The sequence below is a fragment of the Falco peregrinus genome, chromosome 2 (genome assembly GCF_023634155.1).
Source record: "Falco peregrinus isolate bFalPer1 chromosome 2, bFalPer1.pri, whole genome shotgun sequence".
In the NCBI taxonomy this organism is placed as follows: Eukaryota; Metazoa; Chordata; class Aves; order Falconiformes; family Falconidae; genus Falco; species Falco peregrinus.
The window spans coordinates 109,484,998-109,504,300 of record NC_073722.1 but is presented as its reverse complement, the minus strand read 5'-3'; the positions used below and the strand labels follow the sequence as shown (position 1 = coordinate 109,504,300).

General features: G+C 38.9%; 1 protein-coding gene across 1 annotated transcript in view; it reads right to left on the bottom strand.

Moving 5' to 3' along the window:
- The window catches only part of PPM1E (protein phosphatase, Mg2+/Mn2+ dependent 1E), a 68,342-nt gene extending 57,897 nt beyond the window's left edge, over nt 1-10,445 (bottom strand). The window contains exon 1 of the mRNA XM_055796191.1: nt 9,967-10,445. Coding sequence (XP_055652166.1) covers nt 9,967-10,343 — 377 coding nt within the window. The 5' untranslated portion in view covers nt 10,344-10,445. The remainder of the gene's footprint in view (nt 1-9,966) is intronic.
- Between the last annotated feature and the right edge of the window lie 8,858 nt (nt 10,446-19,303).

Sequence of the window (19,303 nt, the reverse complement as noted above, 5' to 3'; positions counted from 1 at the left end):
AATTTGGTGATTGAGTATAGACAGACAGTCAAGTAAATATATATACACAGAAACATACATGTCTTACTATAACATTTCTTGGGCTGTTACAACCTCTGTCTTTATTTCAGTTAAGATGCACAGACACAGCATGGAAACAAACTGCATTACTTCATCAGTTTTCAGAGGACAATAAATTAAACTGAATAGCTTTCAATGTGTGAATGCAAACCCAGCTTTTTATGAAGTAAATATTTTGTAATATATAATTTATATATTTCATAATTACTTTTAACATATGTTTAATATAGAATTACATTAATAGAAACAGAACATGTTTTAAAAAAATGTAATCAAAATATTCAGAGTTCATTGCTTTCTGCATTAAGTTTTCAACTAGCTAGGATGAACTTAAGTGTTTTTTAGGTTTATGTATTCTACTATATATATTGATTCTAGATAATTTATAAATGCCTATTCTTACTCCCTGTTGACAAACCTTTTTTCTCACATCTCCCAAAACATAGAGGGAGTCTGTAAGGTTTTGTGTGGGGGGGAAATATTTCAGGATGTTTAGTACTTTCACAGGAGAAATTATTTTTTTTCTTTAATCCCCAGAGCTAGATTTAGAACTTTGTGGCTTGTTTCACATTTTTAAAAATTACTACGTTGTATGTCATAAACAGCATCAGCACTTTAAAAAACAAAGTGAATGTGAATTGCACCAACTCAGTTTTGTGAGGTGCTAAACCAAAAGCATCCAGTATCTAAAAATGTTTTTCTAAAATTAGTACAAAAAGTAATTAGCAAGAATTTAAGTATTCTATATGATCATTTAGGTCATTCATAATCAGCCAAACTGAAAAAGGTTAACACCAATGAGGAAAGTTTAAACCATTTAAAATTCATTCTCAAATGAACAATGCACTGGGGAAAAGGATCAGATTACTTAATATAGGCTCAGTTCTCCTCTCCCACCAAGTAGCCTGGCCATACATCCCCAGCCAGACTGCCTTGGGAACTGCATCTTCTTTCCTGCACTTATTTTAACAGGAATTGCACAAGTGTTACACAGTGATAACTCTAACCCTCTGTTTATATGGAAGAGAAAACTATTCATGGTTTTTACACAGTTCATACCATTGAGGTTAAAGGCCAGAGAAAAGACCTCATGATTTGGGTTTTTTTTTAAAGTACATGCAGTATTTGGTCAGCAGAGAGTTCTTTCTCTCTTCTGATCTATCAGATACCATAAATTTATAACATATCTCACTTTCTCTGAATATAGCTCAAATGTCACCCTTTTGGGGCACATCAAAACTGCTATTAGTTATTACTATTTGCCATCACAGAGGAATCATATGTACAAGCATCACTTTGAAATCACTTCCACCTCAAAATTTTAAAATATTCGGTAAAAATCGAAGATCTCTGTGAACTATTATGACAGATGTTTATTTGAATTTAACATAGACCAACCTTAGTAGTTCAGCACAGTATTTATATCAATGCATTTCTATTGAGGGCGCATTCACCAACAATTCACATTTGAATGTTAAGGTTAGGACCAATTCATTTTCTTCTAAAATGTGACATAACATTTTCAGAGTGAGTGGCAAGAAGAGGAGAGTAAGTTAATTTTGTAACAGATACATCCCTTATTCTCTGTGGAGTACACTCCAGTGAGAAAGCAGAACTAAGAACAACCCAGAGCACCCATGTTCTGCAAGCAGAAAGCATATCTGTTCCCCAAACAATAGTGCTCCTTCTAATCTCCAGAAATACTGAGCTTCTGACTTCTCATTACCTAATGCATAGATTTTTACACTGCTTTTCAGAAGAAAGTGATAATAAGACAGCTGAGAGCATAAACTCTTTTAAGGTAGGGACCTTTATAAATTCATACATTCAACCATGTTTGCCTCAAACAAAACAATTAAATGACTTAGAATTATACTACTTATAAGAAAAGGTGGTAAAAGCTTTAGTTTAAAATATAGATCATGCTGTATATGTAAGTGTGTACAATTAGTCTATACTAGCTTGTTAGTTTAAACTCCTACTTGCCATGCAGGTAGGAATTTTAGATAGTTCACCACTGTCCTCAACTGGGCCCATAGGTTCCAATAGGAACTGAATGTTTCCCTTGATTTTCAGGTGCTCTATTATAAACCAATATACCAAATATCTTATTAAAAAACAATTGTATTATAAGCTTTAGCAACATTATCATATAATTTTAAAAAATAATCAAGCAACGTCTAATTGAGAAAAAGTATATTGCATGTAAAGCTAGCATACACAACAAACCAAATTCTAGTTGCCTAATACTGTCTCTGTTGAGAAACAGAAAAAGAAACCACATAACTATTTGTTGAACTCTCACCCAGAACGTGGGGGTTTCAGCCTTCCATAACTTCAAGTTAGGATTGAAAGAAAAAGAATCCTTTTAGAAGCTAATTAATATAACACGTAGAGTACAGTGTTCGTAACACTAATGAGAAATAACTTACCGCATTCATTTCAGATTTTTGAACCTCAGTAAGAAGGTCATAGCCTGAGGTGAAAGGAACAGCCCTAGAGACGGTGCCAAGAAGTTAAAATGCCAAGGCCTATTTTTATACACTGCTTCTATTTTTAGTTACATCGTGATGGAAGTACAGAGCCTATGAAAAAATTGTATTATCAAATGAGAGAAAGTACTTAAATTCTTTATTGTAAATGAAAAGCAAAAAAAAGTAAACTTGAAAAATTATTAGGTAAATTTAACAGACTTTACTGGATCACAAAAGGCCAGCTAAAATAGCTTTGAAATAATACTCTCTGAGAAAATTAACTTTAAGGGGCTACCCACAATTCTACCCAATTGATCAAATCTTCCTTTTATGGCAATTACAGCTACAAGAAAGCACAAATGTTCCCCAATTCAGACTTGTCTGCATCCAAGCACATTTTCCCATGATCGAAGTTTAGCATCCTGCTCTACCAACAAAAATATATTAAACTTTTCAACCGATTGCATGCAGAGTTCAGAACTGGTGAGCAGTACCACAGTGTAAAACGTTGGTTCAGTTACTCAATCATTAGGTGCCTTTGGCTGTTTTCCATCCAATATAAGCATAAACTGAGGTAATCCTGCAATCTAGTTAACTCGTTTAACTTCTGTATTAGTCGTTGGACTACTCAAGGGCATCTATTTCCCATGCAGTTCTAATTTATGACTCTGATGATTACTTTATAAAATGTCTTATTAAAAGCAGGTAATGTTGTTTCTTCCTAATGAAGTACAAAGGCACAGCAGAAATATTTCTGTGTAAAACACATCCACAATCTGCATTCATTTTACCTAATCCCTAATGTGTTACAACAACAAAAATCTAGAATATTTGTTTAGTGGTTGATTTCAGCAAAGACAAGGACCTACACTATAACATGTAGCAACGACCATTTACATTTTAGTAGCATGTCATAGGTTACTAACACGTCATGGACTCATTTATTTTTATAACCATTTGCATTAGGTAATCATGATTGCATTGCATAAGACAGTCTTGCAGTATGGTTCAAAGAACATCTGATGTTTTACATTGCTAACTCCATTTCATCTCATTTTTCACGTAACTTTCCTAGTTAGTGAGAATACTTCCTAGGAGAAAACAAACCAAAAACCAGTACGCACCAAACAATGTGAGGAAAGAAAATGGTGCAGAACAGCCAGAGATTACTTCAGAGTGACATCAAATACAGCAATAAACAGTACTTTCATTACCTGTGTACTACATGCCCTGTTGCTTTTGGTTTAACTGTGATCATGCAAGCAATTTAGCAAGACAAGAAAAAAATGAATGAGAACATATACCAGTGACAAAGCAGTCAAGGCCCTGAAACTTGTACTAATGTACTGTAAAGCAAACTAAAAGTTTAACCTTAACATCAGTAATTTTTTTAAATCATCTGTGAAAAGAACCAAGTTGACCATTCTTTCTTCAAAAGTACAGGTGGAAAAATACTCTGCAATTGTTGAAGGTAATTATAATGAGGATTTTAAAATATAAAAATATTGTATGCAGTGTGTTTTGTGCAAAAAGGAAAAATTACTAAACAAACTCTCTAAAGAAATGAAGCCTAACATGCTCATCGCATCCAAAAGATAGTCAAAAGTAGTTTCACAAGATGGTCAATAAGGTCTTAGTTAGTCAAAGTTTTTTTAAAATATCTTATAAATGAAAATAACATATTCAAAGTAGAATTTGTTATACAGATTCATATATACATTCTTGATAACTCAATCTAGCTTCAACAGTAGTTATATAAGGTCCAAAAAAAGAACATGTTACCACAGATCTAATTCTTCAGTCAATCTCTATGCAAAAGCAAACAGCTTCACTAGGAGTAGTAGAATCTGTGCAAATTGCTTTGGGTCAATAAAATCTTGGTGTGAAAAGCTCCTAACAAAACTAATTCCCTTTAATTTGTTGTACTACTAGTAACATTCATTGAAATAAAAGCACTAGAATGAATATATTACCATAATCTGTTCAACTAAGAATGATTTTTTTTTTAATGCTATATAAAGCAACTTCCAAGCATAGTCATCATTGCACTTGAAAAACTCAGCATCCTTTTAATCATAAATTAGTAAGTTTTGAAATGTCACCATATATGTTAACCATCACAAAAACTAAATCTGCAATTTAAATAGCTCCTTTTTTAAAAGGAGTATCAAAATACTTGATTTGATTCAGTATTTTTAAAAGCGTGGGAGCATGAACTGAATATGCCTTAAAAGCAATGTGAAGAATCTCTCGCTGTGTAGACCATTAGTTGTGTTTTGAAAGTGATTATCACTAAATACCACCTATTTGTCATTATGATTTCCAGTCTGAAGTATATGAAATCTGCCCATGTCTGTATGCTATGACATCACCCTCATCCAGTACATGGGTTGAATTTCATAGCAGGTTCTTTTAAAGAGTAATAAGACATTAATAACAATATTGAAGTACTCTCAACTTCCTGCACACGCTACTATCAGATGAATTAGAATTTCTTTACAGAGAAGCACCATAATTTCTAGGACCAAAATCCCTTGAGCCTGAGGATGTCAGCATCAGCAGCTGTACCCAAACAGCTCTACGCCTTAGCACAGAGCCTGCTGCTCACTGCTGAGTTGCTGGGACTCTAGGTCACTGTTGCTCAGCCTGTAGCACATGGCTGGCAGCAGCCAGCTCAACTACTACCCTCAGGAAGAGATTCCTAATCTTGGAGGGGGCTCCAGTGAGACACTGGCACAGTTACAATTTGCATCACCTCCCTTCCCCGCCCTCAGCCATAACATTGTCATGCTGTCATCCAGGAAGAAGCTAAGGTTGAGAACCAAATCATCAACACAGCTGGGGGTGGGAAATTTAATGGTCTCTGTCAAACCTCCCCATTCACCATTAGGAAATTCCCAAAACAGGTGCAACCAATATCTGCTCCAGTCATTTATTGTGAGCATGGGCCAACATTATCTTCATTTCCACTGTAAAACCTCACAAAAGATGATGAAACAAGTGCCATCCTAAAAAGGATGGTATTTCTTTTTCGTTGGTCCTTGCAACTAATATTAGAGATGACAAGCAGTTCTTTGTATTTCCTAAAAGGGCTTTCAGATTGCCATCAACAGAATAGGTGATAAAAGACAAATCATAAGAGAATAAAACATCACAGCCTATTTAATATGTTAAGAAAGCCAGTGTAGCATAATATATGAATTTCAACTTACGGATAGTGACAACAATGCCAGCTTTCATATGACGGGTTAAGAAAGCAAGTTAAAAACACGTACATCTGCTTTTAAAAGGGAAAGGATACAGACTCTACACATCAGTGTTAGAGACAGCAGGCGGAACACTGTTTTCAAGTTAAGATCTTTAAAAAAAAAAAATATTTCTGCTCATATAAATTTACCATGGAAAGTTATCCCTCTTTAGCTTAAAATTGCAAGCTGAGGGGCAAAACCACCATTCTTCTTTGGTGTCCACATTTTACATAATTCCAATGTTAAAAGTTTGAGCCTACATTGCCTTCCTTGATTTTTCATAGCAAGACTGCGGGGAATACACAAACCTCAACAAAAATATTTTCTGTCTTTAAAACAAAGAAAGGATCAATTTTTTTAAATCTCACTTAAAAGATTGCAATTTTTAATCCTAAAGTAGGAATCTATGATATTATATGAATGTTGCATATTATTCTGTGAATGCGGCATATTATTCTGTGAAGAAATCTAACAGGGCAGTGCTTAAAAGTTTTTCTTTTCACATTCCAAGTCAGAGCAAGACAGTCCTCAAAGTAATCATTTTGTCATCAGTGCCTTAGTTAAGCACTTAAGATGACATAATATTAATTTTTATTTTTATTTTACTTACCATCTTTTGCAAATCTCAAAACTGGAGAAACAGGCCTATCTTCTAAGCTTGCTAAAGACGTTTCTAAATGAATATTTGAAAGCAAAACATTGTATCACCAAAATCACTGAAAGTAAACCTGAATCTGCAGATACCAGCTATATCTATTCCTATCAAAGCTGGGGGTGGGTGGGAGCGGGGTGGCAGAGAAGCGGGAAGAAAAGAAAAGCAAGAACAATATACAACTGATTTTTTCAAATTATTATGTTTCTACAGGGGGGAGGATGACCCCAAATGTAACAGCAAGATAAATTTGTTCTTTCTAGTGATACAACTTCTAAGGGCGTACTATTTAACTAAGTCTGGCCCCTCTCCTCTCTTAGCAACCACATCTTTGTTGGTTAGTTTTTCAGATGTCTTGTCAAGAACCAGCTTTTAAAATACATTAGATTTAATAAAAGTATCAGTAGGAAGATGAAAAGAACAAAGTTACATATCATGCTGTGTTATATCAAGATAGAAACTTCTTTCTTTGAAATAAGTCAGAAATGAGGTCTACTCCTGAATCAGTGGAAGCAAGCAATGGGGTCTCAAACAGATTAAGTCCTCAGTATATTTGTTTCTACATAGAAACTATTTAAATTATATAGCTTTATCCTGAATAAGACATTATAGAAGATAATCACAAAATGAACTTTCAAGCTGTCAGTCAACGTTCCAATGCAATTCCTCAAAAATTAGTCTTTTTTTAAATTTTCTCCATCTAACATACCTCCTATTGATCAGTTTCATTGTGCTGAGGATCACTAAGAAAGCACACAGTACACATTTTGTGGCATTTAGACAGATATAAAGATTACATTAATCTAATTTTCCAAGCATATGCTGTCTCTAGAAAGAAACAAGGAACTGGAAACCTCAAAGGGCAATATGAGTCTTCTGGAAAATAGCAGGAAAATCTCATAAATAGGAACTCTCTGATACTGATCTACACAATGGCAGAAAACTATTATATTTTTTCATGATTAGCAATATGTTCTTATTTCTGTGATGATCTTCCTTCCCTCCGAAAGAACTAAAGCTGTGTGCTTAAAATAGCTGAAAAACAGCTGTTGGATTTTTCACAGTAATGGGTTTTATCCTCATGCAACATATAATGCAAACCAGCCATTTGACTAATACATAGTTACAGTTACAGAAAACATGCCTTCACAATATAGTCTTTCTTGCTAATGACACAGCAATAAAATATTCCTTTTCACATGAGTTTTTGTGTGCTTTTTTTTTTTTTAGCATTATCATAACCATTTGGCACAAGAGTAGCTGTAGTCACATTGATGAAGTTTTCCATCTCTGGAAACACCTGATAGGTCAAACCCTTACTTGTAAACTGGGGAAACATTCTACGCTTGCCTGTTTTATAATCTTGTGACAGTTTTAAGTTCCTCTGGTGACTGGAGAGTGTACCAAAACCACAATACTTTACATACTTACCTTTGTTTGCACCACCACTCAAGAAAAAGCTATCAAGCTATTTCAGTTTAGCTCTCTGTGTTAAAAGTTATTAGATTTGGCTTATAATACTTTAAAATGTTTCAGAGAATTACATTTTGCAGTTATTTTAGAGAGACAAATATAAATCAATTTCTATCAGTTCTCAGTTAAAAGATACTAATCTACTATATGAAAATGCATTTTCTATACATTGACAAAATAATTAAGCCTTTGGAAAACAATTTTATTGCAATATAATCCCCTGCTCCTTTAATTTTGAGATACATACTGCTTTTTGTTTCATAATTTAGGTGCCTATAGAAGGAAGTCTGCATTGATTTCACCATAAACAAAGCCAAAGAGATGCTTCATTCAGTAGCCATCAGAAGATTTATACAAAGGCTGAAAAAAAACCCAAACCACAACCTGACAAGAACTATTCCTATATAAAGAATCCTATCAAAATGCCTTTTTTTTTTTCTTAATGATTTAATCCATGAATATGGGCCTCAGAAACTGGGGAATCTAAATCTGCCTGGCCTGGGGTATGGGGACATGCAGAGAGAGAAGGGGGCGGGGGAGGAATTCAAGTTCAAAATTTCATAGATACACTTTAAATAATATTTAAATATATATACACAAAACTTTAAATAATCTGCTTACATCTAAAACTTTATTTACATTAATCTGACTTTAGATTTCACAAGTCCGTTTTAAAAAAAAACATGTTTAAATACATAGAAGGGACTTGCCTCTCTCCTCTCTACCACATGCTATGACTGTGCTGCTGTATTCCAGAGAAAGACTTTCCAAAGGTGGCAGGGTGAGTGTGTGTGATTAGGAGAGCTTTGTCCTCTGCAGCTATCATCATGCTGTCTCCATCGTCCACAAACACAGAGGGCAGATGAGAATTGAATAGAAATAGACCATGCAGTTGTAAAACCCAGTTCTTCTTTTATTTATTTTTGCCATTGAGTAACACCTTTCATTACAAATATCAGCTCAATGGCAGAAAGCTCCCCGGTGTGCTTTGCATATTTTCACAGGTTCATTTGTCTCCTTCTGTGACATCAGTTTAAAAAGGTTCCTGAAGAAATGCCACTAACAATCATTTCTATTTCAAGCCTTCAAAGCCAAAGTTGAGCACAATACAAGGCACTGGTAACTGATCTTTAGGTTTCAGTCCACCGACTTTTCACACTGGGAATAGATCCCATCTGTTTCCTCTTTATGCACCAGCCTTTAGAAAGCACAGATCTGGAAACTGCCTCCATACAGAACAGAGTATAGCTGGCTTTCCCCAGCTGACAGCAGAAAAAGCCCCATGATTATGGATAGCTTTCTCCTAAGGCTTTCTACTTCTCTTTTCTCCCTGGTCTGCAAATACATGATGTGGTTTTCTCGATGTGGTGGTGGGGTGTTCTTTTTTTGGAGGGGGGAAGGGAGTGGACTGCCTATCTTTCCTTGCTCCTTGTTCTCCCCCTTCCTTCTTTCTTGGCAGAGGTTTCCCCATTTACAAACCCTCACACAGGGAACATTTCAATTTCAAGCCTCAGTACAATCAACCACAGGCAACCCTCCCTCCTGCTTTGGCACCAGAGCGTGAGACATTTCCCCCACCACTCTCCCTCCCCAAACAAGCTGCTCTCCAGATGGATACTCGTGGCTCTCCCTTGGCTATTCCCTTCACCTCTTCGCTCCCTGTCCCGGCGAGAGGGAAGGAGAGGGGCAGAGAGCAGAGGCGTCTTTTGGGCAGGGGCAAACAGGGCAGAGCAGAACGCTTTCATCCCAAGCAGCTCAGCACCACCAAAGTCCTTAACTCCTTGACTCGGGGATCTTCCCCTCCCCAAGCTCTCTGCCCTCACCCCCCTCAGCCCCACACCCTGCCTCTCCTCACAGAGGGGTGTCCCTCAGCCCCACATCGGAGGCTCCACTCACACTGGGGGGGGGGGGGGTCCTCAGCCCCACACCCTGGCTTCCCTCACACGGGGGTCCCTCAGCCCCACTCCGGAGGCTCCCCTCACACGAGGGTCCCTCAGCTCCGTGCCCTGCCCCCGCTCCCCTCAGCGTAGCGGGAGACTCCCCTCAGCCCGGCACTCACTACTTGTAGAGCTGCTGCAGGCAGAGGTCCAGGCACTCGCCCTCCACCTCCTCCTCCGTGATGTACTCCGAGAGCGGCCGGGGCAGCGGGGGCAGTGGCGGGGGAGGCGGCGGCGGGGCGGGCGGCTGAGGGTCGCCGGCGTCGCCCTCGCCCTCGCCCTCCTCCGCCTCGGCGGCCGTTCCCGCTTCTCCCTCTGCCCCGGGCTCCTCGTCAGCGGCGGCCGCGGCGTCGGCAGCGGGAGGGGGAGCCGGAGCCGGCGCCGGCTCTGCCCCGAAGGGCCCGCGGAACTCGCCCAAGAACAGCTCGAGAAAGCGGCGGTAGCTCTTCTCCTCCGCGCTGCCGCCGCCGCTGCCGCTGCCCGTGCCGCCCGCGGCCATTGCTTCGCATTCCCGGCCGCCCGCCGGCGGATCAGCACTGCGCCCGCAGAGAGCTCCCTGCCCGTCGCCGCCGGCAGCCGCCTCCCGCCCGCCCGCCTGCGCGCGCGCTCTCGAGCCGGACCCGCGAGGGCGCGCACGCCGCGGGAGTAGGCGCGGGGGGAGTGAGGGGGTGTGCGCCTGAGCGGCGGGAGCGCGGGCGGCGCTGAGGGGGGCGAGGGGTCCGGGCCGCGGCCTGAGGGGGAGGCCCGGCCCGCGGCCTGGGGGAGGGAGGCCGAGCGGGCGGAGAGGGGCCGGGGGGAGGCAGGTGGAGGGCTGGCGCGCTGACAGCCGCGCCGATGTGATGAGTCATGCGAAGGCAGCCAGACGCGTAGGTTCCTCACAGGAACCCGAAGGAAACCTGAGAGCACATTCCCTATTACCTAATCTCTGCCTCAGGATTTCCCTGCGCTCATCGTTTCCGGCGCCGCTGTCGCCTCCCCGGGCTCCCGCTCGCTGCCAGGACGGGGCTGGAGGGTAAGCGGGGCCGGGGCTGGGGGCGGCCCGGCCCGGCCTCACCTCATGGCATGGGGCCATCGCTGCCCCGCGGGGCCGGCCGCCCCGGGCTGGCTGCCAGGCGGAGTCTCTGCGGAGTGGTTTTGAAATCCAGAGTGGGTTAACGTGAGAGAAACTGTCAATTAAATATTCGGTATTTCAGTAAAAAATGCCCTCTCCGACAAACCTGTGGTGTAGTGTGTGCGGCCCCGGCCCTGGGGCGGCCTGGCAGGCCTGTGGCAAGCCCAGGCTGTGCTCCCCACGGCTGTCAGGCTGCGGGGCCCAGGCCTCTCAGCCCTCACCTGTCAAAATACTCCCCATGTCCCCGGCGAGGGGAGCTTTGGGGTCATATCTACCCATTTCCAACGCTTAGAAACTTTGCTCTCTCCAACTACCTGACAGCAGGTTGTAGAGAGGTGGGAGCTGGTTTCTTCTCCCCGATATCAAGCAACAGGACAAGAGAAAATGTCCTCAAGTTGTGCCAGGGGAGGTTTAGATTGGGTATTGGGGGAAAATCCTTCGCTGAAAGGGTTGTCAAGCACTGGAACAGGCTGCCCAGGGAGGTGGCAGAATCACCATCCCTGTAAGCGTTTAAAAAACACATAGATGTGGCACATAGGGACATGGTTTAGCAATGGAATTGGTAGTGCTGAGTTAACGGTTGGATTTGATGATCTCAAAGGTCTTTTCCAACCTAAATGATTCTATGATTCTATGAAAACTTCTGATGCTAATCTACGTTCAAGACCAGCATATGAATAGCTATGTGGTTTCATAAATTATAGATTACATGATGCCTACACATTCGAAGTTGTGGCAAAGGGGAGTTCATGAACAGCTGAACACATTAAACTGAATGAAACTCAAAATTTATAGCCAGTCAATGGGAGATAAGCTGTAGTTGATATTCTACTGCTGTCTGATAAACATCTTTCCTTTGTGAAAGACATTTTGGCTTGTTTTATTCATTGCTGCTGAAAAGCTATTTTCAAAGCTATCAGTTCCATAAATACCATCAATGAACAGGTATAATTGCCACACATTTAGAATAGCTTGTATACTTCAGAGAGAATGATACCCTTAATGTCAGGTATACCTTGAAAAAATGGCCAAACCACAAGTCTCATATGCAAAAATATTCTCAAATTTTAATGGATTGCAACAAGGACAGTAGCTTGCTGAAACTTGTTGTTCTCAGTGTTGTAGTAATCAACTCTGGATGTCAGGTGCTGCTGTAAATCTGTCTTCTGTTTGGTGAATTGTTATTTCAGAGCCAAACTAATTTTAGAATATTTCTGGCAACTGCATTGACTGATCATATTGCAATCTTGCGAATATGTAAAAGCCCTGAGAGTTAAAAATGTGATTGTCACAGTTAGTCTTAGTCTTTCATGGCCAAAGACTATTAAAGTGACAGAAAATTGCAGATCTTCTCCTGAAAGACTATATCTAAGTAATTTTTTTCCATATGCCATTTAAATATTTTCAATTTAACATTAATTTAATTAGGAATTCCAGTTGGTTTTGAGGGGTAAAAAACCTTGCAGTCCTTTTGAAGAGTAGCCCACAGTTGCAGCTGGTGATGTCATTGCTGGGTTTTGGTTTTATTTTTTTAGGTTTGTGCGTACTGCATAACCAGCAAGTAACAAGCTGTGAGAACACATATCAATGCAACTATCAAAAAAGCAGTTTTAAGTTCATGGTTAGTTGTTTTTCACCAGTAATTCACAGGCAGTTGGAGTTTCTAAGAAACTGCAATCTAAATAATCTTAGTGTAATATTACCTCAATTCTAGAAATTCCTATTATAACAATATCTTAGGGAAATAACAGCTAACAAAACAAGATATATGATCAGATTCATGTTGTATGCAAACAGCAGTTAAGGCTATCCAAGAAAAGGTTCAAAAGCATTTAGATAGTCTTTTTTCTTAAATCTTTGTTAATAACATATTTTTTCTGGTTGTTTCAAACAGCACATAAGAGTATCACAGTAATACCTACTCTGTTTCATGTTGAAATGTTAAAGTTACCAGATGTCCTTGATTCATCTTGGCAGTCCCCATGTGCTTTGTATCATTTGTCTAATTGCAAAGGACACTAATTAAAATGAAATAGAGTAGAACTTTGTACTCAGGATACTTTTGTCAAGTTTTGGCACTGCAGTCAAGTTAGTATTGTTTTGCTTCAATATTAAATAACAAGCTTATGGCTCTAAGCCATGCTGACATTTGTTTCTGGGAGGGAAAGGTGAAAAACCATTTTTACTAACCTGCAATGTGAAACATATGGCAGCTGTGGGTGGTATGGCCAAGTTAGGCAGCCAGAAACCCGCTATCACTTCACTATGTGGAGGCAGTGGGGTGGGCAATTACCACAGAAGGTAGCCACACTGTTACTTACTGCTGTCCAGAAAAGGAAGCTCTGAATACAATGTATTATCAAGTAAAGCACTAATCTATGAGAGGTGTGTTTGGTACTATTATGAAATGTTTTCAGTGTTTAGTAGCTCTGGAAGCTAAATTTAGAATGCCCCGGTATGCCTTGGACTGCTGGGTAGCAGTGCAGTGTGAATGGTTCCTATGTGATGAGGTTAGGTGGATTGAATAAACTCATAATTCATAAAATTTTAAGTCTGAAATCATTGGTTTGCAACATACTGTCAAAGGAAGGATAAAACTCACACCTGACTTGAGAAGGAAACACAGGTGTTTGTATCCTTTCCAGCTTGATCATGTTGCATTTTTTTAAAAAAAAGGGTGGATTTTTGTTTTTTCATTTTAAAAGAAGAAGTGTCGTTTTGGAAGAAATCTCTTTTATTTTAGCCCTAAAATCATGTCTTCCTCTTTCTCATTTTGCTGGTGAGAAATAAGCAGAATTTAAGCAGGCCTTGGGGAGGCGACCTGAATTGTATGGAGTGCAAAAACAAGTGCCTTTCAATTTTTTGTAACCTTTGGAAGTGATTCCTCTACACTGACAAGTAGAAAACATGTAGGGGCATTAAGAATTATTTGACAGCATTTAATATACGCTCCATTACCATACTATAAAGACTATAACAGGAAAATCCAATGGTAAATAAATTGCCTTTCTAAAGTGATTTCTTTAAAAAGTAGGGCTTTTGCTGTAAATCAAAAGTAATTTTAGAAGCCATATTCTGTTTTCCTGTCTGGATGAAACCACCAGAAAAACAAGTATTTTCAAGCCTTTGGCTGTTCTCATTTTGAAGGCATGTCTACTGTTGAATGTAGTGTTGTATATGTGATAATACATGAAATGATACTTGCAATATACCGTTGAAAGAGATTAAAATTCTTTATATGTATTCATATGATCAGTCACCTTGTGAATGTGAATATGTACATCTTCCTTTTTATAGCTTTTTAAACTCAATGACACAATTATTGTCCATTCACTAAAATAGTTTCAATAGGTTAAGAGTAAAGACAGCAAGAATTTGAAAGGAATACAGTGAGGAAAGCTCTTGTTGACAAACTGCATCAAGTTCCAGTTAATTTTCTTATTCTTAGGTTCAGTCTTTGTTCAACTGCAGTTTTAAAAAACACAGTAACTTCTGTTACCACAATTTTACTGGTGCCTTTACCATAAAAAGTACTGTATTAGGATGTTCTGAAATACCAAAGTCCTTATCTCTATTTTTTTCTCTTCCTCTTTTTTTTTCTTTCTTTTTTTTTTTTTTTTAAAGTTTTTGAGGTCATGTCAGCTTTTCCAGTTTAATAGTCAAAGATTATTCTGAAATATCCACATCCATTGCAAAACACAGGATTTCAAGCCTGAATCCTGCTTCCAGCTGTCATGGAAATTTCCAATCCCATTCCAAAGGAAAATTCCATTTTCAGCCTTCCATTCAGACCCCTGTTTAGGAAAGGGGGTTCTTTGAATAGCAATAGTGTGGAACAGGATATTAGTCCATGCCTATTTAGTTAGATTTGGAAATTTGTTGTAGAAAAGTATGTGGAAGAAAGAACTAATAAAAAGCTGAGCCCTTCAAAATAGCTAAACAGGTCTGGAACACTATCAAAGCAGCTATAGCGCATATACCTTGTTTCCCCATTAACAAAGGCAAAGGCAAACTTTGTTATATCATAAAACCTTTGAATGACTGATTGAATTGTGTCTCTAAATTAGTGCCCATGGGATTGCTGCAGCAAAACACAGCTGACCACATAACACTTAGTAATGTGGTCTGGATGTTGTCAAATCATGAGATCATCCTGCAGGCAGGAGCACACTAGAGTCCGGTATCTTCTTGTTAAGCTTGATCCACTTCAGCAATCAGTCACCCTTCATTATCATAATTTCTTTTTACTGCTGAACAAAGATGAGGGGCCCAGACCTCCTGCATATCGGCAAACGACAGAGCTTGCTGGCAGCGATACTGTGCCAGGCCCTTCCTCTGTACTTTCCATTTCTGCAACACATTTCATCTGAGGCTGAAATCCCACAGTACCATACTGTGTGAATACAGCACTACTGGAATTCCTAAGCCTGAAGCTCACTTTTGCTCAGAGGAGGCAATAAAAAAATGGTGTTTAAATCCCATCTAAATCCCATTTATACTCTGTTCTAGGGGTTTAACAGTGTGTGCATATTCTGCCCTTTTGGTGTGGAGGGTGAAGTTCATCCTAAAATGAGAGCAAAGTTTAAGGCAGGTGCCTAGTGGGATTTAAAAAAAATTATATTGGTTCTTCCACAGACTTACTTTAAATGACTTGTTCATCATCTCACTGTAGATTAGATTCCTGATTCTGTGATATCCTGCTCCAGTCACAAGACCTTGAATTTTACAGTCACCTAGTTAGAAATGTCCCTTTAAAAAAATAAATTAAAAAATCAATCATTTACATGAGTACCAGAAACCAACCACTGTTGTATCCAGCCTCTGACCATTATTTTTGTAATATGGGTGCTACAAGAGTACAGATAAAGTGAAAGGTAGGATTCACAGACTTTAAATTATGTATGCAGCTGATGTTAATTTCTTTGAATGGTCCCAAATTCTATGATTTAGCCACAGAAATTTGTGTTAATTATACAAAATAATGAATGAATAAAATACTTTTAAAGGGATAACATTTATATGACGTATTCCATAACATACACAGTCAAATGTGTAGTAGGCTTATATAGTAAAAAAAGGTGTTACAAATCATGTTACAATCTAAAATTGACATACTATGCTTTATAGGCATAATTCTCAAGCTAAGGAGACAACTTGTTCTTTAATCCAAAACATTTTATTTTAGCAACATATATAATGTGGAAAGAATCACTAATTGTACTTGCAACTGTGTTGCTAAAATTGCAGTGGTTCACACTAAATAAATTAGAGTATTAGAAGTATCCATGTCATAAATTTAAAACTCCAAAATAATGCAATGTGAGATACCAAACTGAGCAATTACCCAAACAGCATGTTTGGAGGCTTTGAAAAAAGCATCCAGACCCAACAAGAACTATTTATTGACATGTGTAGTTTCCTTTTTACTTTCCTGTATACATTGCTAGTTATTTTACATTTTAAACATTCCCCCTTCTAATTGTTTGAATCTGAAATGTGATTTTTTTATTACTATTTTTTGTTAATATCCTGATACTTCCCTGGCTCCACTTAAATCAGTGGCCAGTAATTCTTTAAATAATAAAAACAGTATTACCTATAATTCTTGAAGAATGACTTAGTAAAATGCATACTTTTCTATGTGTCCTTTCAACTTATAATCTTAACATTTTTACTCCTTGTATAGTGATTGAACTATTGCTTTTAGTATCGTTTACTATTTCTATAGATAGAGTTAAAGCTGTGTAGAGCTTAAGACTAATAAGTAGACAGTGCATATTGTACGAATATTTCTAGCTTGTAGGGAGGAAGACAGTAGCTTACAGTTTAACAGTGGGTGCATTTGTGGGTGAAATTCAGTACTGGGAAGGGGGCCAGTTCCCGGTGAGTTCATTCTCCAGTATAGAACATTAATGCAGAAATCTTGCAGTAGCCAAGGGAAGCCAACTCTCCTGACCCTAATCATCCAAAATGACTCTATGGCTAGAAGCCACAAGACATTGAGTGTGCGGCCTGGGGAGCCAGGGAGAGGGGAAGCCCAGGAGCAGGTAGCAGCTGGTACTGGTTCCTCAAGTCGCAGGGAGAACTGGTGCGGAGGAGGGCTGGGCAGGCTGCTCGGCAGCCCTAAGGCACTGCCAGCTCCAGCAGCCGGTGGCTCACATTCCCCTACAGACAGGCTCCTGTGCACATACTTTTAGCAGGGCCATTGTGCTTGGACTGGTTTGGGAATCACATGTTAACTTCTCTGATTCTCATCCTGTAAAAAGAAGTATTATTTCCCTTATGTACTCTGTTGTAATATTTGTGTTACTGCAATGTAAGTGCTCTATTTATTCAATTTCTCTCAAGTACTCTGTCTTAGGACAAGAAAGCATCAAACCATACTCCAAAACTAAATCAAATATATTTCATATAGAATTAGCATGTGTTAAAACAGTATAATATGACTTAATGTGCCTTTTAAAATAATTATGATCCCAAGCATGGTAAAGACAATCTCTTCTGGGAAGCTGGAACACAATGACTTGTCCTTCCAAGTGACTTACCTTTTGTTCAGAAAAAGGGTGAAGTTAAAAAGGCAGGCAGTAAGGATTTCACCTTTGTCATTTGTCCATGAAATACTTTAGAATAAATCTAAGTTTAGTCCTCCCAAAATAACTAAAGGAACAGTAACTGAAATTCAACAGAAAAACAAATGTTACATTTTAAATGTACTTTTCTTAGGACTGTATTCAACATTCAGGTTAGCAGCTGATTCTCCTTCCATGTTAAGTCAATCAGTTTGTATTTGACTTCAATACGAGACCACGTGATTGAGTAGCCTGAGCCTTGGCTACACTTTCTTACCTTCAGTTAATCTATATCTTCTCCATGTTTTCTTAAATTTATTCTGGTTGGAAGCTAGTTGGCTTCTTAGTGTGTCATAATGGAAAAGGTGCAGAACACATAAAATCAGGAAGAAATAAATTGTTATTTTCCCTGTCCAAACTAAAGAGTTTCAAAGCAGGATTCTGGGTTTGAGAAGAATTATACTGTGACCACAATGTTTTCCTGTTGCCAAGCTCCGTGGTAGATACTGTGTTCTTGTTGTGGTGACGAAGTAGGTTCCTACACCACAAGTAAATGTCATCCCTACAAAATGGAATAATTCTAAACTCAGCATGATAGTTAAAGCTCTTGTCTTTCACAAAACTGGGACTTAAGCAGCTTATCAACCAACCTGTTATGTTTTTGATTCAGTGCCATGACATTGGCTAGTTAGAATCTTAACTTTTTCTGCAGTCATGAAATTCTCTCATGCTGCTCCCTGTTGTGCACTGATGCTGTGAAATGCAAGAGAATTCCAGGCACATGTGAGAAAATATCAACTTGCCATGGAAGATTTATTGGTGAGGGAACGGTCAAATTCTTTCTTTATACACAATTCTAAGCCTGGAACAGCTTCCTTGTCTCCAGCAGATGAGAATGAAATCTGGCTCATTTAATCTAATTTTGTCTCCACCGACAGATCCTTCTCTCTAGTTCTGGTCTGCAGAGCTGATTTTTATAATAGTTTCAATATAAAAAACAAAAAAAACCCAAAAAAACAACCAAAAAAACGCACCAACCAAACAAAAAAAACCCACCAAAAACCCAGCAACTCTGTATAGAGAGCCTCCAGTGTTTCCTCTGGATGTTTTGTAACTCCCACTGTTAACCAGTAACTATGCAATTTTTTATTTTGATAATGACGCCTGGAATACTGGAAGATCTAACATTTACTCAGCCAAAACAATTTATCTTGGTATAACAGGATCAGCATCTCAGCTGGGGCTTCTGGATGCTACTCTACTACAAACAAAATAAAAAACCAGAGTCAGCTGAAATTAATAGTATATTGGAGACATGCCTTTACTCTCCTCGCACATGTAAGAACATGTTGAGGATATTAAATCAGAACACAATAAATTGAAAGAAATGGATTTTTCCATAAATATCAAACATGTTAGATAGCAGCTATCTAAGTAACCAGCAGTGCTTCTTAAATATTGCTACAACATTCTTAATGGATGGTTTTCCTTGTGGCTACATAGGCATGTGTACTGTGCTAGCTCCTGCCTCCTCTTACATTGCAATACGTAGGAAGCTATTATTCCCAAATGGAGCATTTGCTTGCTGACATCACATGGGGTAGGATCCTTTTGTTTGCCTGTGTCTCCTGCATTGAAATGTTTGTCTGAGTCACAAATCCCACTGCCTTTCTTCCTCTGTGTCATGCTGGCTTGAGAGCTTCTCCCTGACTCACCGTTTTTAAATTTTGACACAGCCCAGTTTGCTGCATGGCAATTGAACACTTTTCCTTTTAATAT